The sequence below is a fragment of the Mirounga angustirostris genome, unplaced genomic scaffold (genome assembly GCF_029215605.1).
Source record: "Mirounga angustirostris isolate CCGP_5_RB_7025 unplaced genomic scaffold, mMirAng1.0.hap1 SCAF_8, whole genome shotgun sequence".
In the NCBI taxonomy this organism is placed as follows: Eukaryota; Metazoa; Chordata; class Mammalia; order Carnivora; family Phocidae; genus Mirounga; species Mirounga angustirostris.
The window spans coordinates 1,739,042-1,761,648 of NW_026991716.1; the positions used below are offsets into that span (position 1 = coordinate 1,739,042).

Here is a 22,607-nt window from a genome sequence, read left to right on the forward strand (position 1 = left end):
GAGAGGCTAACGACCTGCGAACCCGTCCCCCACTTTTTAAATTTTATATATATATACTTTTTCCATGCAGAACGTGCCCTCTTCAATACCCATCACCAGGCTAACCCATCCCCCCTCCCCCTCCCCTCTAGAACCCTCAGTTTGTTTCTCAGAGTCCATAGTCTCTCGTGGTTCATCTCCCCCATCGATTCCCCCCCTTCATTTCTCCCTTCCTACTATCTTTTCTTTTTTTAACATATAATGTATTGTTTCAGAGGTACAGATCTGAGATTCAACAGTCTTGCACAATTCACAGCGCTTACCATAGCACATACCCTCCCCAGTGTCTATCACCCAGTCACCCCATCCCTCCCACCCCCCACCACTCCAGCAACCCTCAGTTTGTTTCCTGAGATTAAGAATTCCTCATATCAGTGAGGTCATATGATACATGTCTTTCTCTGTTTGACTTATTTTGCTCAGCATAATACCCTCCAGTTCCATCCACGTCGTTGCAAATGGCAAAATCTCATTCCTTTTGATGGCTGCATAATATTCCATTGTATATATATACCACATCTTCTTTATCCATTCATCTGTCGATGGACATCTTGGCTCTTTCCACAGTTGGGCTATTGCGGACATTGCTGCTATAGATATCGGGATGCATGTGCCCCTTCAGATCACTACATTTGTATCTTTGGGATAAACACCCAGTAGTGCAATTGCTGGGTTGTAGGGTAGCTCTATTTTCAACTTTTTGAGGAACCTCCATACTGTTTTCCAGAGTGGCTGCACCAGCTTGCATTCCCACCAACAGTGTAGGAGGGTTCCCCTTTCTCCGCATCCCTGCCAACATCTGTCGCCGTCCCCACTTTAAAGTGGTGGTGCACGAGTGCCGTGTGTTTTGCTGTTACGTCACATGGTGATTCTGTCAGGGACACAATCAAGGTTAAGGATTAGGCACAAGGCCGGGAACAGCATGTGTTTGAATCCTGGTTCCAGCATTTGCTGTTCAGGCATTCCGAGCAGGACACTCACAGCTCCGTTTTCTCGACCACAGAATGGAACACATAAACAGCGCTTGTAACAGTCACAACATAGGATGCATTAGCGTAGTACGTGTGCAACAGGAAATTATGCATTCAATACCGCCCCACCCCCACCCCCACATTGGGTTACTTCGATGCTATCAGGACATTTTTAGTTCAAGGATTGAAAAACAAATGCTAAGACATTTTTAAATAAAGCCTATTGGTAGAAGATTTTGTACATTAGATTGTCATAATTCCACACTGGGGGTTGTTTGCTAGTTTTCAGATAAAGACATTATATATACAATGGGATTTTAAGCCTTATATAGCTGCTTTTATTTTCACATTAGGGAAAACGTGCCTTATCAAAAGGAAAACAGTAGAGCAGGATTTGCCTTTATATCCTGAAATCACTGGTGGAGTTCCTACTTGTTGGATTCCTCTCTCCATTCTTCTCTTGGATACCAACCCTCTGAACACTGTCTTTTCTGGAAAGAAGAGCAGCCAGCAGTAATGAAACAGTTTCAGGACCTTTACCTTTAGTGCTAATTCCCTCAGCCCTCTTCCACAATTGTCAGTAGCCAGAGAACCCTGTTTCTGTCCAGAGAGCTCCCCAGAACTGCAGTCTTTGTCCACTCACCCCACGGAGGTGCCAAAACCCAGGCATATGTGGCAGTAAGATCGAAGTTATGTTACCGTCTGTCTCCTCCATATTCGAGGTTGAACTCAATGTGACTACCTTCCCTTACCTCTAACCCCAACTCCTGCCTAATTTACTTCTCCTCTCCTGTCTTGTTTCAATCTCTCTGGATTCTGGCCTCTTGCCTTGGATGCTCTCCTGGTTTACATCCTGGCATGACCTCTGGACATAGACTTTGGTCTACATATCGGAATGCCACTGTGTGCAGGTCCTCTTGTTTGACATGAATTTCTAATTTAGTTTTGTTGTGCCTTCATTTTAAAGTAATGTTCTGAAAGCGCTGGTGGGTTTTGCTCAAACTATTCCACTTCAGGGCTTAGCCTACTTTCTCTTGAGGAGAATCATTAACTAGTGTTGATGATCAGCTTCTTTACTGAATCTTCTCCCCGCCACACTGTAATCATGGTTACTTCCCAAGACAGTCCTTTTTCCCCTCTATCTCCACTGCCATAGACTATCCTCCAAATTCTGCTCTTCTGGCTTGACTTCAGCAGTCAATAGAAGAGGAAACTCCTGTCTCACAGAAAGCATCCCCTCTCCCTCATAGGTGAAGACCATAAGCAGAACAGTAAGCCAGAGAATGAGAGAAAAGAGACATTGGCCTTTCAGTCATTCATCTCACTCCATATTTTTTATTCAGTATTTTTCATGTTGCTATTTCTTTCGCATTTCCATAAAAATTTAACTTCTTTACATTAACAGGTTTTCCCTCTTGTGAATTCTTTGGTGTTGACGAAGGTGTGAACTCTGACTGAAGGCTCTCCCACACTCACTGCATTCATAGGGTTTCTCTCCAGTGTGGATTCTCAGGTGTCGAATGAGGTGTGAGCTCACTCTGAAGGTTTTCCCACATTCACTACATTCATAGGGTTTCTCTCTGGTGTGAATTCTCTGATGCAGGATAAGATGTGAGTTCAGGCTGAATGCTCTCCCACATTCTTTGCATTCAAAGGGTCTTTCCCCAGTGTGAATTCTCTGATGTCTAATAAGATCTGAGCTCCCCCCAAAGCCTTTCCCACATTCATTACATTCATAGGGCCTCTCTCCAGTGTGGATTCTCTGATGCCTGATAAGCTTTGAGCTGTGTCTGAAAGCTTTCCCACACTCATTACACTGGTGGGTTTTCTCCCCACTAAAAATTGCTGCATGTTTAATAAGATTTGGGCTCTTGAGAGATGTTCCATATTGGTGAATTTTCTCTCTGGCATAAATTCTTTGATGCTTAATAAAATCTGGATTCCATTTGAAACTTTGGTCATAGGTACTGTGTTTACAAGATTTCTGGTGTGTCAATTCACTTGAATTCAGGTTTAGGCTTCTCTCACAACCATCATGGCTAATGTCATCTGTCAGTGTATTTTTGTGGGTAAGGATTTTACTAAAACCTCCATCCTGAGCAGATGATGGTCTCTGAGACCCTCCTGATTCTTTTTCCCATTGCCTCTTTAACCTGCCTGCAGACTTACAGATGTCTTGAGGTTCAGCAGATCTTTCTGACATGAATCCTGAAATTCTTCTTGATAGAATCCTCTGTGATTCCATTTCTTCATAAATGTCCAACTTTGGCATGGATCCATTGTTTTCACTCTCATTACCTAAAAGAATGAAAATACAAACTGGTAAATATCTGTTTGCTGAGTTGGAAGAAAAAAAAATTTGAGATATACACAAGACAGTTACATATTGGTACTTCAATTGGCTACTCTACAAATGTGGCCTTTCAAGGGAAAGGTGTGATGGACAAGGACACAAAAGAGAAAAATTGGTAAAAGCATGTAGAATGCCTGTGGAGGGGAAAACCTTCAACATCTACCCACCCACCCATTTTTTCATCGTCCATGGCTAATCAAGTTCTATAAGCACTTTCTGCTAAATGTACCCTGAACACATCCCCTTCTTTACATTTCTGCTACCACTATCCTTGTCACTCTTCCTATCTAGGGGACTGTCACAGCCTCCCACTGTTTTTTTTTTTTTTTTTTAAGATTTTTATTTATTCATTTGAGAGAGAATGAGAGACAGAGAGCACGGGAGGGAAGGGAGGGAAGAGGGTCAGAGGAAGAAGCAGACTCCCTGCCGAGCAGGAAGCCCGATGCGGGACTCGATCCCGGGACTCCAGGATCATGACCTGAGCCGAAGGCAGTCGCCCAACCAACTGAGCCACCCAGGCGCCCCGCCTCCCACTGTTTTGACTCTGAGCTGTTCTTCCTAGTCATCCTGAATACCCTCACCAGACTGTCCTTAACATCCTGTCCCTTCCTATACCCTACTCAGAAATCTACCCTCTCTTTTCTTCCACAACACATCTGAACTCCTCCGCCTGGTTTCCAGAATCCATTTATGATTAAGTCCTCACAATTCCTGCCTTCTGGCTCACAAATTTATACTATACTTACGACTCTATATTGTGCTTCAATCAAGCACCCCCCCTTTGTCTTTTTGTTATTTTTTTTTTAAAGGTTTTATTTATTTATTTGACAGAGAGAGACACAGCGAGAGAGGGAACACAAGCAGGGGGAGTGGGAGAGGGAGAAGCAGGCTTCCCGTGGAGCAGGGAGCCTGATGCGGGGCCCAATCCCAGGACCCTGGGACCATGCCCTGAGCTGAAGGCAGACGCCCAATGACTGAGCCACCCAGGCACCCCAAGCACCCCCTCTTTGTTGCAGGGTTTCCTTTGTCTAGAATATGCTAAGGCAGGAAAGGTGGTTAGGCCATGCTGATTTTAGGCTGGGGGAAATGCATGATTTTGGATGGAGTGGATGGCAATGTCTCCAGAACAAACTGGAAAGCAGAATTTGGGTATTTTTTTAAAAACTGACTAATTTATTTATCTACCTATCTATTTATTTACTTACATATTTTTAAAAGATCATTATTTTTTTTTTATAGATTATTTATTTATTTATTAGAGAGACAGAGAGGAGCAGAGGGAGAGGGAGAAACAGACTCCCCGCTGAGCAAGGGAGCCTGACCTGGGGCTTGACCCCAGGGCCCTGAGATTATGACCTGAGCTGAAGGCAAATGCTTAACCAACTGAGCCACCCAGGTGCCCCCAAAACTGACTGTAATTATTCTTTTTTTTTTTTTAAAGATTTTATTTATTTATTTGAGAGAGAGAATGAGATAGAGTGAGCATGAGAGGGGGGAGGGTCAGAGGGAGAAGCAGAACCCCCGCCGAGCAAGCCTGATGCGGGACTCGATCCCGGGACTCCAGGATCATGACCTGAGCCGAAGGCAGTCGCCTAACCAACTGAGCCACCCAGGCGCCCTGACTGTAATTATTCTTGAATTTATTTTTGAGATCATTCACACCTAAAGTAATATTGAGTCCACGAACTTTTTAAACAGAGGAGTTTTAGAACAGTGATGAGTATTCCATGGAGGTAGTCACCAGAAGTATGCTGACTTCCTATAAAAAATGAAAGCTTTGTAAGACCAAAAATACAGTAAGAGAGACAATAATGTGGATCTTGTTCTATGTATCTGTGAATTATATTCCACTTCCAAGTATATCATTATGTATCTGCTTCTCTACTAAAATGTGTTGTTTCTCTTGATGTGTTTCTTCCTCTTTTTCTTTTGTTTTTTTACTTATTCCCTGATGTTTTCTCACGCATTTATTTTTCTTTCCTTTAATTTACTCATAAAAATATCCTGTGTTTTGGAAATATTCTGGATGAAGAACAAATGGGAAAATGTAAATATTCTGGTTAAGGAACCATATTCTCTCTCTGTTTTTGTTTTAATTGGTCAATGACACATAGGGAAAAAGTTCTCTACTTTTCATGGGGTGATAAAGGAAAGGACCACCTATGGTAACAGAGGCTACTCTGAGAAGGGACATTCACAGTCCCATTCCTTCAGTGACATGAATTGCATGCAGTACTGCCCCTTACCACCGTCCAGCAGAAGGGGTGCTGAAGAACCATGAAGGGTCTTGGGGTCCACTGGCTGCAACTGGACACTAAGTGCTGGTCCAGGAGGTACCATCTTTCTCCTGAATATCTCTTGTCCATGTGCATGGACTGGAACCTGAAAATAAAGTACATTTGGGCTTGTGAGAGAATCCCTGCTGGGTATTTGAACATCTTCCAAAAACAAAGAGAACCTCCTGTAGGAATACAAAACTGCAGAAGGATTAAGTCTGACTTAAATGTAGAATGTGGCACAGCACCAAATGTGGTAGAAAGGAGACAGAAAGGCACACTGACCTAACAGCCCCTGCAGGTCTCCCCGGGCGTTCAATCTCAGGCCCTTTCCTCCCCCTGTGGGACTCCATCCATGTGGAGGTCTTAGATCTCCCATCCCTTGAGTACCTGGACTACTGCATCATCAGTGCCTCTCTCCAAATCTTCCAGTATGGTAACCACCTCCTCTCCACTCTCTGGGTCATGTTCCTGTACCCAGGCCTGCAGCTCCTCGGGCAGGATGGTCAGGAACTGCTCCAGCACCAGCAGCTCCAGGATCTGCTCCTTGGTGTGGGTCTCGGGCTGTAGCCACTGACGGCAGAGCTCCCGGAGCCGGCTCAGCGCCTCTCGAGGTCCAGGGGAATCCTGGTAGCAGAACTGCCTGAAAAGCTGCCGGCAGAGCTCCTGCCTGAGGGGATCGCTTCTCTGGAGGCAAGTGTCCTGCCTCCAGACAAAATCTTCCTCTTCTATCTTCACTATCAGAAGTCCTTCATTCTCCTGAAGGTTCTGAGCTGTAGCTTTCTTTGATTCTGTTGTCATTTTTGGATGAAATGTATTACCAGGAAACCCACTTCTGCTTTGTGAACGGTCTTATTTAGTTTCAAGGGCTCTTCTAAGGGATAAAAAATAACTATTACTGTCTATGAAGATGAAAGATCACATCACAGAAATAATCATTTTCCATTACACAGAAGTGTACTAGGCATTTACTATATGTAAAAGCACTGAAATACTTTGTGGAATACAACTATCACATAATTTCTACCTCAAAGCAGCTTAAAATTAAAATTTAAAAACAAAATACCTCTTTTTAAGATTCATTTACTTTAGAGAGAGAGAGAGAGGGCGCACGTGTGTGAGTTGGGGGGAGGGACAGAGGGAGAGGGAGAGAGAGAGAATCTCCAGCAGACTCCTAGCCCATCTCAGAGTCCAAGGCTGGGCTCAGTCCCATGACCCTGAGATCATGACCTGAGCAGAAATCAAGAGATGGACTCTTAATCAACTGAGCCACCCAGGCACCCATAAAAACAAAATATCTTAAAGTAGAAACAATAAATATAAGATTTATAAATTTAAGGCAATGCTACATGTTAACATACCACATGCAATTAAATTATATGTAAGTCATAAAGACAACAAGGACCAGCATAAGAAAAACAATAAAGTGCTTCACAAAGTTGGAGGTGCAAAGTCTAGCAGGTTGCAATGGTCCGGGAAAACTTAATGAAAAAATTAACTTCTGAAGAATGGAAAGGATTTGATAGGATGTGGGAGAGAGAAAAATAGGAAATTACAAGCAAGAAAACAGCCTGAACCGGTTAATGGTAGGATCACAGAAGTGGGAAAGGAAAAAGTTCAGTAGGTTTGTATAAGGAAATCATAGAGGCAAAGGCCCTACCATAGAAAGCCTCAAGTGCCAAGATCCTGAATTCAGAGTTTATCTTTTAGGCACTGGGGAGCCAAGGAAAGCTTCTGAGCAGAATGACCTGACAAATACCGTTTGTGGAGATTAACATGTTGTTCATTTCTAGGATGGACTGCAATATGAAAAGAGAAACATAGAGAGGCCATACTTATACAAGTTTGAGGAAAATGCAAGCTTGGAATGATAATTATTAATTCAAAATCTGGACCTAGGATTACTTATAAATCTCTTAAGTAATAAGGGTAACTTTTTTTCCTTTTCTTACAAGATTTTAAAAAAAGATTTTATTTATTTATTTGACAGAGAGAGCACAAGCAGGGGGAACAGTAGAGAGAGAGGGAGAAGCAGGCTCAATCCCAGGACCCTGGGATCATGACCTGAGCTGAAGGCAGATGCTTAACCATCTGAGCCACCCAGGCGCCCCTAAAAGATTTTAAGTAATCTCTACACCCAGTGTGGGGCTGGAACTCACAACCCTGAGATCAAGAATCACGTGTTCCACCAACTGAGCCAGCTGGGTGCCCCAGGGTAACTTTTCTTGAGAGCCAGAGGCTAACAGTTTCAATCAGTGTTAACTAGTTCCTTCCGCAAAGGTCTCAAATAGGTTTCCTGTTATCCCAACAGTTCCTTCTCTACCTCCCTAGTTTTGTGGCTCAGTTCATATCTTGGACATTAAGTCCTATCATCTCACCAATAAAGTTAAATAAAATAAACCAGCACCATGACTTGCTTACCTGTGGACTGTGAGTCTCGTTATTAAATACCAGTTCCTTGAGTCTTAGCACATGGGAATGTCTGGTTTCTGCACCGAAAAACTGAGTAACAGGAATTTAGATGTGAAGCCTAGAGTACAAGAGCAGGATGCAACTATCAATCTTGCGGGGCCTTCTACTACACATTTCACCAGCTGAGTGCCCACTGTTGCATGGACATGTACTTTATTAAGAATGTGAACACAAGCCAAGCTAAGGCTAGAAGTTGTACAGTAATGGTTTCCAAGAAAGTCTGAGTTCCCAGCTGATTAATCATGTGGGAACTTTGTTAGAAAGTGATTCCTGGGATACTGTCTGGGTCAGTATGGGTTTACCTGGAAAATCCGTATTTTGATGTACAGCCCTAAGGAATTCAATGGTGCTTGAGTTTGTAAAAACAGTTGGGAAAAAAGGACGTAAGACCCACGTGCATTAAAAACATCTAAATAACTAAATAGGTTTCACCTAACACACGCTGAAATGCTGATAACTGCTGAAGACTGAAGGACTAGCCAAGCTGCACGGTAGCGGGATCGGATATCCTAACGGCTCGGAGGCGGGAGGGGGAGAGAGAGAGAGAGAGAGGGAGAGAGAGTCCGCGCGGGGCAGCAAACACCGGGCAATACAAGGTGGGAAAGATCCAAACGGCACCGAGGAAAGCCGAGGAAGCGGGATGGACGCCGACCGAGGGTGCGACGAGCCCGCAGGGCATAGCACAACTCTACGGAGCTCGGGCACAACACCCGTGACCTCGACTTATGTTTGGCTTGGCTGTTCTTCCTCCTCAATGACCGTTACTCCGGGAGGTCAAGGGCCTTGCACTCCCGTTTTCCGAGTTTCCACACTCGCTGAACGGGAGGGCAGCCCGAGAGCCTCCCGACGCCGCCGGCACCGACAGGAAGGAGGACCGAGCCGGGAGCGCGGGCGCTCGGTGAGGGCAGGCGCCGGGGTGTGCAGGGGAGCGGCCGGGAGCCTTCCCGCACCGAAGCACGCCGCAGTCCTGCCCACCGCCCGCCCGGCGGACCGTCTCCGCCGCTGCCCCCGCGTCCCCGGGCACACGGGGAGCAACACCCGTCCAGTGTCCGGCCGCCCCGCTTCCCCCACGAGAAGGCGGGCACCCCTCCCGCGAAAAGCGGGCGTCGGGGCGGGCTCCCGGGCAGCTCCTCCAGGCAAGAAGCCGCCCCCCGAGGTCGCCGCCGTGCCCGCCATTCCCCTCAGTGACCCCGGCCCGCGCCCCGGCGCCCCGCCCGCGGCGGTGACGTAACGCGCGGCGCGGGTAACCATGGGAACCGCCGCCCCTCGGGAAGTAGGCGGGCACAGTGTCCGCCGAACGCCGAGTCTCAGTGCCACTTTTCCTCGGGATTCCTCCGCGGCCCCGGCTCCAGGGCGCCGCGGGGCTGCCGCAATCCCGAAGTAAAGTCGTAGGGACTAGGTGCTTGGAGGGGACAAAAGGTCGGACGCATGGGTCCCAAACCCGGACTCACCTCTCCTACAGGGTGGTTCCGATCGGACACTTCCGGTGGGGGCACGGCGCTGCACCCTCTCTCAAAGCTTCCGTCCTCGTGGGCCCTGAGCCTGCGCAGAAGGCGGCCTGGCGCTGCGCTGCGACTCCCAGAAGTCTTGGCGTCTCTCCCGCGCTCCGACTCCCGTTTCCCAGGCGGCTTCCGCGGCTCGCGAAGCTCTCGGGGCTTTGGGGTGGGGTCCTTGCCCCCCTGTGTAGCGGGAAGCGCGGCCTCGCCGGGACTTCAGTCTGGGGAGTGGGACGGGAGCCACGCACCGCGCGCAGACCTCCTTGCAAAGCCTCCCTGGGCTTCCGGGAGCGCAGGTTACAAACGTGGCTGGTTATAGCCGGACTCACGACGGCCTGTGCGTGGCCCGAAACGTGGCCTTTCTCGAATCCGTGGGCCAGTGTGTGAGGACTAGAATGTTGACGGTGACTTACGTTCACTGCTGCTCCTTCAGTACCTCCTCTCACGTGCGGTGTTAACCGAAATTCAACCGAGTAAGCAAGAAGATCTGATCATACTGATTAAGCCGTAGTAAGTAGAGAGGAGCGTGGAGTGGTACAAAAATCTAAGATTTTTATAGGAAAGAGAGTGGAGCAAGGAAGTTATTAGCCAAAGGAAAAGCATTGTTTCAAGGCAAGGTGGCCTTCCCTTGGCGGGGGTGGGGGGAAGGTGAGGAGGGGGGTCTTCTCTTGCAGATTACCTCATCTTCTTGGGGGGCGGGGAGAAGGGAATGCAGAGGGCCCGTGTGACCTTATTGGTGCTGACCAGAAAATTCTGGGTTGATTTGCTTAAAATTTCACTCCTGAGGAGATTGCAACTGTAATTTTGTCCTGGTTTGCTATTCTGGAGGCAAGTAACTCCACCTGGGCCTGTGGTTTTCTATTCAACAGAAGTAACCCCTATAATCCGTGTTTAGTCTCTTTTTGAAGGAATAGTTCTATTAGATAAGTATGCATGGTAAAGCAATATATGGTTTAGTTTTCTTGTTTTTCATCTACAAGGCACCATGCCATAGGTAATCTTCTGATATTTGCTGTTTTCACTTAACAATAGGTCACTACGGTTTATCCACGTTGTTGAGTTAAAGTTAATTTTCATTACTGTATAATAATCCGGTTGTGAATATGGCATCCATTCTCCTAAAGATGGACTGATACACTCTTCTGGTTAGGGCAGTAAACCTCTTACATGTTCCCTCTGCTTCTTTTTTTAATTATTTTTTATTTTTTATTTTTTAAAGATTTTATTTATTTGAGAGAGAGAGAATGAGAGACAGCACGAGAGGGAAGAGGGTCAGAGGGAGAAGCAGACCCCCTGCTGAGCAGGGAGCCCGATGCGGGACTCGACCCCAGGACTCCAGGATCATGACCTGAGCCGAAGGCAGTCGCTTAACCAACTGAGCCACCCAGGCGCCCGTTCCCTCTGCTGCTTTCTGTGTTCCCCACAGTCTGTTCTTTTTATGTATGTATGTATGTATGTATGTATGTATGTATGAGAGAGAATGAGATAGAGAGCATGAGAGGAGGGAGGTTCAGAGAGAGAAGCAGACTCCCCGCCGAGCAGGGAGCCCGATGCGGGACTTGATCCCGGGACTCCAGGATCATGACCTGAGCCGAAGGCAGTCGCTTAACCAACTGAGCCACCCAGGCGCCCCCCACAGTCTATTCTTAACAGAGCTGTTGCGGCCTAAGTTCTGTCATGCTGCTGAAGGGTAGCAGAACACACCTCCTCAAAATATGCGCCTTTGATATATTGATTATTTTGAGCTGTAGGCACTTGAAAAAAAGCAAATGTGGAAAGACGCTTTCTCTGACTTTCCCTTATCTGCCTAAAGACAGATCCTCCAGAATAAACTCAATTGTTGTAAATACCCTCCCCAGAAGTTTCATCAGCTAGGGAAGATTGGCTCATATCATAGGAAAGAAGTTGACACCACACCCTGACAAACTTGTCACAAAAAATCATGATGTAGAAATGGGGTTTGGAGCCCACAGCCAAAAAAGAAATCTTGAGATGTCTTCAGTGGAAAACTGCGGTTTTATTAAAGCATGGGGACAGGACCCGTGGGCAGAAAGAGCTGCACTGGGGTAGCGATGGGTGACTGATTATATGCTATCACGTTGGGAGGGGTTTGGGGACAGCACAAGCCTCCCAAGGTATTTTGGAAGCAAGGTTTCCAGGATCCTGAGGGGGGCTAGCTATTGTTAGGAAAAGGTCATTTATTACTGTTTAGTAAGAACTCAGTCATGAGACCCTTCAGATGTGTATCAGTGGGTCATATCCTTGGAGGATGATTGCTCATCCAAAGGAATTTTTTCCTTTGACACCACACCCTGACAAAGGAGTGTTTCCAAAGGAATTTTTATATGTTAAAGTAGACTTAACAGGATCCTGGGGCGTCGGGATAATGTTAAGCTAAGATTGCCACTTTAGCGAAGTGTCAACATCAAGGCAGCTGAAATCCCAGAGGAAGATCACTTTGCCTGTTTCAAGGACTTGTCACTGGGCTGTAGGCAGTAAGGAAATTTAATTCTTTCTTTAGACTTTGTTTCCCACATCAGTCATACCTCCCATCTGTTCTCTTAAGGGCCCATTCATCTTTGCTAAAAATCATTTACTCTCCCCTAAAAGGCCTACATCTCTTGTCCCCTTTCCCTGTTAAATGAAATCCTAAGTTACTCTTTTCATTGCTCATTTTTCTCTAGGTATTTCCTGTGTACTCATGAGGTATACATGTTAATAAACTTCTGTTTGTTTTTCTCTTGTTAATGTCTTTTATTACAGGGATTTCAACTGAGAACTCAGAATGATAGAGGGAAAATTATTTTTCAATCCCTAAACTAGCCCTCAGCTTAAAACCTTTGAGTAGCTCCCCATTTCAGGCAAGGCAAAACCTAAAGTTCTTAAAATGGCCTATGAGACCCCATTTGACCTATACCCCATGTAATCTATTACTCTCTCCCTAGCTCATTCTGCTCTACCATCCCCAGTGATCCTCCTTGCTCTACCTAATTAATAACTGTCTGGAAAAAGCACCAAGCCCACTAAATAGTTTCATTAGTGAATTCTGTCAAGCAGTTAAAGACCAATTCCTCACAATCTATTGAAAATAGAAGCAGAGGGAACACTTCCTAACTTTCTACTGTATCTACTACCGAAACCATTTAAAGACATTACAAGAAGAACACTACAGACCAAGCTGTCTCATGAACATAGATGCAAAAATCCTCAACAAAATATTAACAAATCCAATGGTATATAAAAAGAATTATATACAACAACCAAGTGGACATGCAAGAGTGGTTCAGCATTTGGAAATCAGTCAATATAATCCACAAATATAATCAACAGGCTAAAAAAGCAAAATCATAATCATTTGATTCAGAGAAAGCATTTGACAAAATCCAAAAGCTGTTTGTGATGCAAACTCTCAATAAACTAGTAGTAGATGGAAACTTTCTCTACTTGATAAAGAACATCTACAGATAACAACCCACCCGCCCACCCAGCAAACCACAGCTAACTCCATACTTACAAATGAGAAGCTGAATATTTTCCTCAAGATTAGAAAATGGATAAAGCTGTCCTCTCACTACTATTTCACATCATGCTGGAAGTCCTAACCAGGACAGTAAGACAAAAATAAATAAAAGGTATACAGAAAGGAAAGGAAGAAATAAAGCTGTCTCTATTCACATATAAACTTTTTATGTAGAAAATCCCAGAGACCAAAAAACAAAAATCTCCTGGAGCAAGCAATTACAGCAATGTTGCAGGTTACAAGGTCAATATCTGAAAGTCAAAAAGAAAATACTTAGGTATAAACTTGACAAAATAGGTATAGGCTCTGTATGCAGAAAATTACAAAACACTGATGAAATAATTCAAAGAAATCTAACATATGGAGAGATATTCTATGTTCATGTATTGGAAGACTCAGAATTGTTAAGGTGTCAATTCTTCCCAACTTGATCTGTTGACTCAACATAACTCTCAGAAATCACAGCAAGCTGTTTTGTAGATACTGACAAACTAATTCTAACATTTATATGGGAAGGAAAAGATGTAGAATAACCAACACAATATTGAAAAAGAAGGACAAAGCTAGATTCACACTATAATTTTAATATTTGCTATAAAACTGTAGTCAAGATGGCATAGGTCAGTGGAAATAGACATAGGTCAGAGGAATAGAATAGAGCCCAGAAATAGACTCAAACAAATATACTCAGCTAATTTATGACAGAGATGCAAAGGCAATTCAATGGAGAAAGGATAGCTTTTTTCAGCAAATGGTGTTGGAACGATTAGATGTTTATATGCAAGAAAATCACCTTGTCTTTCACAAAATTAACTCAAAATGGATCAAAGACCTAAATGTAAAATCCAAAACTATAAAACTTCTAAAAGAAAACATGGAGAAATTCTACATGACCTTGAATTTAGTGGTTATATTTTAGACAACAACCAAAAGCATAATCCATGAAAAATAAGTTGGAATTTATTAAATTATGTTCACTGCTTGAACATAAGCAGTAAGTGCCGAGAGCTGACCGGGACCAAACCGAGGCCTTATCTCAACTGTGGGCCCGTGAACTGACTTCGCACTTGGTTCGTTAACTTCCTGCACCCTTCTGTTACCTTGTTTGTTGTGTGGCTTGTCTTCCTTCCTGCCTTGTGTGCTGTGTAAAGAAGCCAAGTTTATTCACATGGTGAATTGTCACTGAGTTTGGAATCCAGAACCTGCTTTATAATTGTGATTTAACTTTGCTTTATGATTAAATAAAGCTGACATTGTGGAAAGACACAGCTCGTATGTGTGCCTTCATAGCGTGCTCATGACACTGGTTCTCCAGCCCTTCTAGCTGTTTTATGAATTACCCAACACTCTTTTATTAAATTCTATTTCTGCTTAATTAAGCAGCATTGATTTCTGTTTCTTTGCAACTAAGAAAGCTGATGCATACAAAGATCTTTCAAGACATAGAAAATTGGGATTTGATTGGTCCATTATTGTCATTGCTTCTCTGTCCCACCCAGTGTTGCTTACACTGGTCCTTACAAGCTCCAGCAAAGTTTTCTGATCTCTGTCTCATAAGAAAAAAGTAAAAAACACAAGCGTAACTTGTAGATGGTCTTCTCATCATAAAGAAAGAAGACAAACATTTATAGCAGGATGATTTAAAAAAAATCTTTTTATTTCTGCCTGTTAATTATTACATATATGAAAATGATTGAGCATTTTATTTATTTGCTTTTTTTTCCTTTTTACCAACTTTGAAGAGATATTTTGGATAGTATGACTTAAACTATGGGACATATGGCATATGGAGAAAGGCACTTTGCATGGCTCTGGGCAACACAATGGACCCAGAAAACCGTCTGTTAAATCAACTATGAGTTCCAAATCAAAGATCACAAAGGCAAATATTATCAATTGCTGGTATGGTCGCTTCTCATATAGGCAACTCTAAATAACAGCACAGATTTTTAATTTAATTAATTAATTAAATTTGATTTTTTAAAAAGATATTAATTATTTGACAGAGAAAGAGAGCACAAGCAGGAGCAACAGGCAGAGGGAGAAGCAGGCTCTCTCTTGAGCAGGGAGCCCGATGGGAGGCTCGATCCCAGGACCCTAGGATCATGACCTGAGTGGAAGGCAGACACTTAACCAACTGAGCCACCCTGGCACCCCAATTTGTTTATTTTAGAGAGAGAGCACAAGCAGAGGGAGGGGCAGATGTGGACGGAGAGAGAGAATCTCAAGCACACTCTGCACTGAGTATGGAGCCCGACGTGGCGCTCAATCTCATGAGAGCTCGATCCCAGGATCCTGAGATCATTACCTGAGCCAAAACCGATAGTCGGATGTTTAACTGACTGAGCCACCCAGGCGTCCTAGATTTTTAATTTTAAAAATGGGATTAGTAGTCTTTGTAGGCAATTCTTTGTAGACCATGATAAGATTTATATACATATATACAAGGAAGATATAAATGCTACTTTTTACATAAGGGAATAAAGACAGGTTATAGGAAATACACACAATATAATCATAAAACATGACTAAATATAAAAAACATTAGGGTGAGAAATAACCCATCCCCTCATTCTCACCAATCCCTCATTTGGACCTTTCACCCATTCAGATTAATTTATTCGGTACATTTACTCACACACACCATGCTCCTTCTTACCTACCAGGCTTCCTCGTGGGTTTGGAATAGTCTCATTGTTTCTGTGTAAAAATCACCTATATCCAGGATCCAGATTAAGTGAGGCTTTTTTCTCAAAGCTTTACTTGACCTCACATACCCTCACCAATATCTTTTCTCTTTAACCTCTCATTGCAGTTATGATTTGAACCTTTTATTACATACCAGTTTTCTTCTCTTCTGTTTTTCATGCACGGTGACATGGTTACATCACTTCTGTCTACTCCAGAAGGACAGGACTGCGGGGGTGCTCTATTCACTCCCCATGGTATGTTTCTGTGTTGTCCTGAGCCATCTGGGAGTTCTTAACGATGTATTCAAGTGTTGATTTCATGTTCCTTCTGTATTTTCAGGAATATTATCTATCCATGTTTGCCCACAACAGTAATATCTTCAGGAGCTCAAATAGATAAGGCCTGTGATAAGGTAGCAAATTTAGGTCATTGCCAAGTTTAGTTAGGTATTTGGTAACAGCTTTGTAACTATGACTAGAATGAAAATGATGACCTGATGAGGATTTGTCTCCTGTTGAACGCCTTTCAGTCAGTACAAATCACTGGGAGAAGGTTTTGGTCTGGCCCACAGCCTTCTTTAATGCCCCCTTCAGCTCACTGTTCCTTAGACTGTATATGAAGGGATTCAACATAGGGGCTACGACCATGAAGACCAATGATGTGGCTGAGTCTTTTTCAGATGAATGGTTGGATGAGGGGCTCATATAGACTCCTGTGATTGCGCCATAGAAAAGAATGACCAAGGTAAGGTGAGATCCACAGGTGGAGAAAGCCTTGAGTTTTCCTTGGGCAGAAGGGATTTTCATCACAGCAGAGATGATGAGGCTATAGGATGCCATGATACACCCTGAAGGTACCATGAAGATCAGCCCCACTGCAGCCAGAACTATGAACTGATTGATACTGGTATCAGAACAGGAGAGGGGGAGGAGAGAGTTGATATCACAGAAGAAATGGTGGATGATGTTGTTAGAGCAGAAGTGCAGACGGGTGAGCATAAGGGTGTGCAAGAGGGGATTCAAAGTGGCAAAGACCCAAGACACAGACACCAGAGAGGCACAAAGGAGCTGAGTCATAATGGTGGAGTAGTGCAAAGGGTGACAGATGGCCACATAGCGGTCATATGCCATTACTGTGAGAAGGAAATTGTCCATGTTGGCAAACATCATACAGAAATACATCTGAGCCAGGCAGCCAGGATAGGAGATGGTCTGAGTCTGTGCTTGGATGTTCAGCAGCATCTTGGGGACGGTAGATGAAGGAAGGCAGAGGTCTACCACAGACAGATTGGCAACGAAAAAATACATGGGTGTGTGGAGGCGGCGCTCTGAGACAATAGCCAGCAAGATGAGCAAGTTTCCAAACAGCCCTGTTAAGTAGAGACACAGGAAAAGTACAAAGAGGAGAGCCTGTTGCTCTGGCCAACTTGAGAAGCCCAAGAGGAGAAATTCGGAGACACTGGTTTGGTTTCCTTTTTCCATTGCATGGATATATCTGCATGAAAACAAAGAGGATGAAATATTTTTTTTTAAAGATTTTATTTATTTATTCATGAGAGACAGAGAGAGAGAGGCAGAGGGAGAAGCAGGCTCCCAAGGAGCAGGGAGCCTGATGCGGGACTCGATCCCAGGACCCCGGGATCACGACCTGAGCCAAAGGCAGACGCTTAACCATCTGAGCCACCCAGGTGCCCGAGGATGAAACATTTTTGACAGAAAAAAAAAATTTCCTTTTTTCTTTTTTGTGTATTCACCTAGTCTTGTCTCATTTACTAAATATTTTCTTTAGGCCATCCTGCCTCCTCTCTGGTACTCTGTCCTGAGCTTTACTGACCGTGGGTATGTCCTTCCATTTCATCAGTCGACTTTTTATTTATCCTCCCTTACTGGAACAGCACCTCACCAGGACGTCCAAGGGACCTCTGTACCTCTCCCCTCTTCCTACCTGTGATGTCTATAGTGGCTCTTGTACATTCTGCGCTTCGTGTGGCTGCCTGGCTGCCAGTTGTGTGTTGGAACATGTCCATGAGTCTGACACACTAAGCGACTCTAAGCCAAACTTTGAGATTTAAAGGAGAAAAATTTTCCAAGATGTTTATCCAACATCCTATGAACCATCCTGCTTGGAAACCAGTCAGACATTTACCATTTAGGATTTATAAGAAGAAGGTAAACCATCTTAGCTTTTTAAGATTCAAAAGAAAAATACAGTAACATGCTTGACAAGTATAAAAAATTAAGCCTCTCAAAAATAGTTTACATGAAGACTATGAGCAACATAGGAAAATATTTAAAAATTGTATCTTAGCCAAAGCAGTGGAGAGTCTGGTGACAGAAACTGAAGGAAATGAAGGAACTCTGTTGGATTATTTTTCCAGTGATCAAATAACAGAAGTGTGAAAGGCATTCTACACGCAAATTTGAATGAGCCCTGGATTCTCTGGATGCAAAGCGCACGCCTTTCTCCACTTTACACATATGTTGTAGAATGCCTCTCTGCCTTGACAGTTGCTACTAGTGTGTAGATCCTTCACTTCTACTTAAAGAGAAACTCCCAAGAGAAAACAGCCCCTGTAGTCTTCCCTCTTCTTCCATCAAAGTCTCTACCCTGACACTCCAGGAGCTTTGGAGATAGTGGGGGAAATGGCCAGGTGAAGTGGCTTAGGTCTTGGACAGAGGAGATACAAAAATTTAGAATTTGGGCTCTTGCCACTTAATGCTATGTGGACTGAATAACAGGAAACCTGCCTGAAGAGAGGGAAGATTAAAGTAGATTTTCAGGAAAAGGGGAGAGTCACATAGCACTCTACTTCAGCTCTGACTTCTTTGTTAATTGATTTGTCCATCTAAAAGGATATCCCCTACTTATTTTCCCCTCTCACCTTTGCACCTTTGACCTTCCGGACCTAGCAATTCTTCCTAAACTCAGTTCTGAAGACACAGATTTCTTCTCCTTTTTCCTAGCATGGGCCAGGTTCATGCCCATTGGCATTTCGGTCCTCATTTACCCAACTCTTTCAACTGCTAATACATATCTTTCTAGTATTCTCTCATTTTGACCCAAGCCTATTGTTAACTGTTATCCTAAGCTCTTTATAGGATTCTGTTAAAGAACTGATCAGAATATTGAAAAATTCATTTACAGAGAATGTACAAAAGAAATATTCCAGAAAACAAGTACTCTGGAGGGAACAGAAAGAGCTTTTCAATAATCTATAGGAGGCATAAAGAAGGAGTTATGGGCATGTGAAAATACTCTGGATGTGTAACCATAGGTTTTATTGATTTCATCAGTGCATGAGGGTGGGGCAGTGTAACACTAAAGACCTCTCCCCTCCACTTTTCTATCAACCAAATGATTTCATTCTAGAAACATGATAAAACAATGGAAATTACATGAAACCAGCTGAGTAAATTCTGAAATTGTGTAAAAATAATAAAATTTTCACGAAGAAAAACTATAAAGACAAGGCTTACCACTATCAAGTACCTGATGCCACACTAAATGTTCTCATAGTTTGCTAATCCTCCTAACACCTCTATAATATAAGTCACATATCCTCATTATAGAGACACTGAGTGTTAGCAGAGCCAGGACCTGAGTTAATTGATTTGAAATCTCGTCCACTTTTCACTAAGCCACTACCGAATCTAGGATTTAACACCTTCACAGGGAGGGCTTCCACTTATTAATCAATTCATTCATTCAGTCCACAAATGGTATTAGGCACTATGATATGTTAGACAATGCCTGGTGGCCGTGAGTAGAACCTGAGTTTGTCTTACTTATCTAAAGACTTGCTTCCGGGGCACCTGGGTGGCTCAGTCGGTTATGTGTCTGCCTTTGGCTTGGGTCATGATCTCAGGGTCCTGGGATTGAGCCCCACATCAGGCTCCCTGCTCAGCGGGGAGCCTGCTTCTCCCTCTGCCTCTGCTGTTCCCCCTGCTTGTGTTCTCTCTTTCTGTCACTCTGTCAAATAAATAAATAATCTTTTTTTTTTTTTTAAAGAGCTGCTTCCTCCATTCTTCTCAGATCTGCTCACTTTCCAGCACACTTACCACATCCTCATATCAGGAATCTTCTGGGAAGAGACTTTAGCTTCTAAGTCTCAAGGGTAATGGGAAAATTTTTAAAAAGGGAATGTTGCCCCTCCTCCAGGATGTACGAGGTTGAGGGATGGGATGATTCTTGGGGCAGATGTATCCACTGTGGTGAGAGTTGGAGTGACCTCAGGACTCTCCAGCACTAGAGTTTATAGCTTCTTTGCAGTGCTTGAGAACCCAATCTTGCCAAGCTTCCTCAACTCTGGTAACAATTACTTTATCCCCTTTGTGGGTTTCCCAATTGCAACCCTAGGGATAATGTACCTGGCAGATAATCCTCCAGGGAGATTCAAGGAATTAAAAGATCTAGAAATTTTTCCAGGCTCCCAGGAAGGTTTGTAACACACATCTCCCCCTTCACCTTCCAAGAGGCTCCAAAACAACAAATATCAAACATGACACCAAAAACAAATGATTTGACTCATTCTCTAAATATAGGATTTGTCTTCCCTGATTGCAGCACTCTGTCAACAACACCATCCTTGGGCTTCTGAATGCTTGATTTATCAATGTTGCCTGAGATAGGAGGGCCCATTTTTTTGGCAAAGAAGATGAGACAATGGGCATATGGTCAAGATTCACTGGTTTTATCATGTACTCCATCCCACAAAGCACTCAGCCCGATATAACAGTGAAATAGCCTTGTAAAGCCTCAGCTAATATGTCAGCTTGGGGATAACACCCAGAAGTTTGGGGATGCCATATTCCAGGATGGTATATATGCATGGAAAAATAACCATCCCATGGTAGTGTGTCCCCAGTGCTACAACCTATGTGTCTAGATGCCAAAGGGTGTGCATATGTTAGCTTTTTCTATATAACAAACCACTCTAAAACTTAGAAGCTTAAAACACCAACCATTATTTATCTCACAATTATATGAGTCAGCAATTTGGGCTAGGCTCAGCTGGGTAGTTCTTCTGGCCTTGGCTAGACTCATGCAAATGCCTGCAGGTAGCATCTGGGTTCATTTAGGGCTTAGTGTTCTAGAATGGCCATAGCTGGGATGACACCTGTCTGCTCAATGTGATCTCTCATCCTCCAGAAGGATGGCCTGGGTGGTTCATATGGTAGGGGCAGATTTCTGAGAGAATAAAACCATGAAAGGTGTCTTGAAGTGTAGGCTTAAAACTGGCACAATGTCACTTCTACTGCATTCTGTTGGCCAATGCAAGTCACAAGACCAACCCAGTTTCAAAGAATGGGGAAAGACTCTGCCTCTTGGTGGAAGAGCTTCAAAGTCACATGGCAAAAAGACATAGATTCAGGAACGAGGGCAAAATTGTGGGCAGTTTTGCAATCAACCAAAGATGAAAGTAGGATCTATCTATCTATCTATCTATCTATCTATCTATCTATCTATCTATCATCTATCTATCATCTATCATCATCATCTATCTATAACATATCTATATATATAAAATATATATCTATATATGAAATATATATCTATATATACATATTATATATTTTATTTATTTACCATTTCTCCAAATGATATGGCTTTAGAGTTTGTGTTTCTCATCCCTCTAGGTCAGCCATATATGATTCTAAGGAAGAGAATGTTTCCATCAGGAAACACAAGAGGGGTTTCACTGAACTTGAAGCTATGACTACCTTATGGCCACTCTGGGACCCTCATGCCACTAGACCAGTAAGTGAAGAAAGGGGTTATGATACTGGTGGAAGATGACTGACCTTGATTATCATGTAGATGACTGTGTAGATCATGTGGATGCTACACATAAGGTAAGGAATGAGTATATCTGGAGCCTGGGTGTGAATGTGGAATTACAGCAGCCATGACTATATAAGAGGAAGACAAGTAATGGTATAGTTCCCTTAAGGATAATATCTGGACCACCATTCCAGGCAAACAACACAGGCTAAAGTGACAGCTGAAGATAAATCAAATCTACTTTTGGTCAAAAGCTTCTGAACAGCTTACAGCAGTGAGATTGTAGCATTTTTACTAAATCTCTCTCTCTTTTTAAAGATTTTATTTTTAAGTAATCTCTACACCCAAAGTGGGGCTGGAACCCACAACCATGAGGTCACCTACTGAACCAGTCTAGTGCTCTGCTAAATCTCTTGCACTAAGAGTTTATAAAGATCGTGGGGTGCCTGGGTGGCTCAGTTGGTTAAGCATCTGACTCTTGATCAGTAGGCCCAGTGTGGAGCCTACTTAAAAAAAAAAAAAAAAAGATTTTATAGAGATTGTGCTGGCAGCCACCTTGCAGGGGACCCTCTTTGCTTGGACACAAAGGGATCTTAATGTTGTCAGGGGTGGACTGTTTCAGGAACCTCTTGAGTACCACCTGAGATCTTCGGGGCCTCACATTTTTCTAATTTCAACCACTGCTGCAGTAGTTAGCTCTGTGAGCTCTATTTTTATTTGGGTGCAACTTGACAATGCCTCAGCTTGGGCCTCTACAGCCCTTCTAATACTCCAACACCCTGGTAGAGGATAGGGAGACTGCTTAGTTAGGGCTGCATGCAGTGAAATTTGACCAATGGGGAATGGAGCTGATGGATAAATATTTCTCCTTTCTTTCTTCTTGGGATATCTCCTAAGACCTATTTCAGGGGAATACATGTGACCAAGCACCCAGTTACTCACACTGGTGGCACACTTGATGACAAACCCACTTTTCTTCCCTGTTCTGCTCCCCTTCTTTTACTCCTG

The 22,607-nt window shown here is 43.6% G+C and overlaps 2 protein-coding genes and 1 long non-coding RNA gene across 9 annotated transcripts; 1 reads left to right on the plus strand and 2 right to left on the minus strand.

Moving 5' to 3' along the window:
* Positions 1-1,170: 1,170 nt before the first annotated feature.
* ZNF165 (zinc finger protein 165) lies at positions 1,171-9,702 on the minus strand. Of its 7 annotated transcripts, none has more exons than XM_064598408.1 (5): positions 9,563-9,655; positions 8,061-8,169; positions 6,030-6,513; positions 5,610-5,745; positions 1,171-3,308 (listed from the first exon to the last, which is right to left on the minus strand). In XM_064598408.1, the coding sequence occupies exons 3-5, from the start codon at positions 6,438-6,440 to the stop codon at positions 2,404-2,406; spliced, it is 1,452 nt and encodes a 483-aa protein (XP_064454478.1). In that variant the 5' UTR covers positions 6,441-6,513; positions 8,061-8,169; positions 9,563-9,655; the 3' UTR covers positions 1,171-2,403. The 7 variants fall into 7 exon arrangements, with proteins under 7 accessions (XP_064454478.1, XP_064454479.1, XP_045722194.1 ...); XM_064598409.1 differs by lacking the exon at positions 9,563-9,655 and adding an exon at positions 8,544-9,382; XM_045866238.3 differs by lacking the exon at positions 9,563-9,655 and adding an exon at positions 8,414-9,382.
* Positions 9,703-9,991: 289 nt separating this feature from the next.
* Positions 9,992-12,350, plus strand: LOC129045559 (uncharacterized). The gene is made up of 2 exons (XR_008505465.2): positions 9,992-10,117; positions 10,827-12,350. It is a non-coding gene; the product is annotated as an uncharacterized LOC129045559 (long non-coding RNA).
* Positions 12,351-16,357: 4,007 nt separating this feature from the next.
* LOC123837371 (putative olfactory receptor 1F12P) lies at positions 16,358-21,349 on the minus strand. Its single transcript, XM_045866255.1, has 2 exons — positions 21,327-21,349; positions 16,358-17,312 (listed from the first exon to the last, which is right to left on the minus strand). Exon 2 carries the CDS (start codon positions 17,297-17,299, stop codon positions 16,358-16,360), a length of 942 nt encoding a protein of 313 aa, XP_045722211.1. The 5' UTR covers positions 17,300-17,312; positions 21,327-21,349.
* Between the last annotated feature and the right edge of the window lie 1,258 nt (positions 21,350-22,607).

Coding starts and splice junctions, on each gene's coding strand:
- ZNF165 (XM_045866240.3), bottom strand. CDS start 6,440: ATGACAACAGAATCAAAGAAAGCTACAGCTCAGAACCTTCAGGAGAAT. Junction 5,746..6,029: donor CTGATGATGCAGTAGTCCAG/GTACTCAAGGGA, acceptor CTTTATTTTCAG/GTTCCAGTCCATGCACATGG. Junction 3,309..5,609: donor ACCCCTTCTGCTGGACGGTG/GTAAGGGGCAGT, acceptor TCATTCTTTTAG/GTAATGAGAGTGAAAACAAT.
- LOC123837371 (XM_045866255.1), bottom strand. CDS start 17,299: ATGGAAAAAGGAAACCAAACCAGTGTCTCCGAATTTCTCCTCTTGGGC.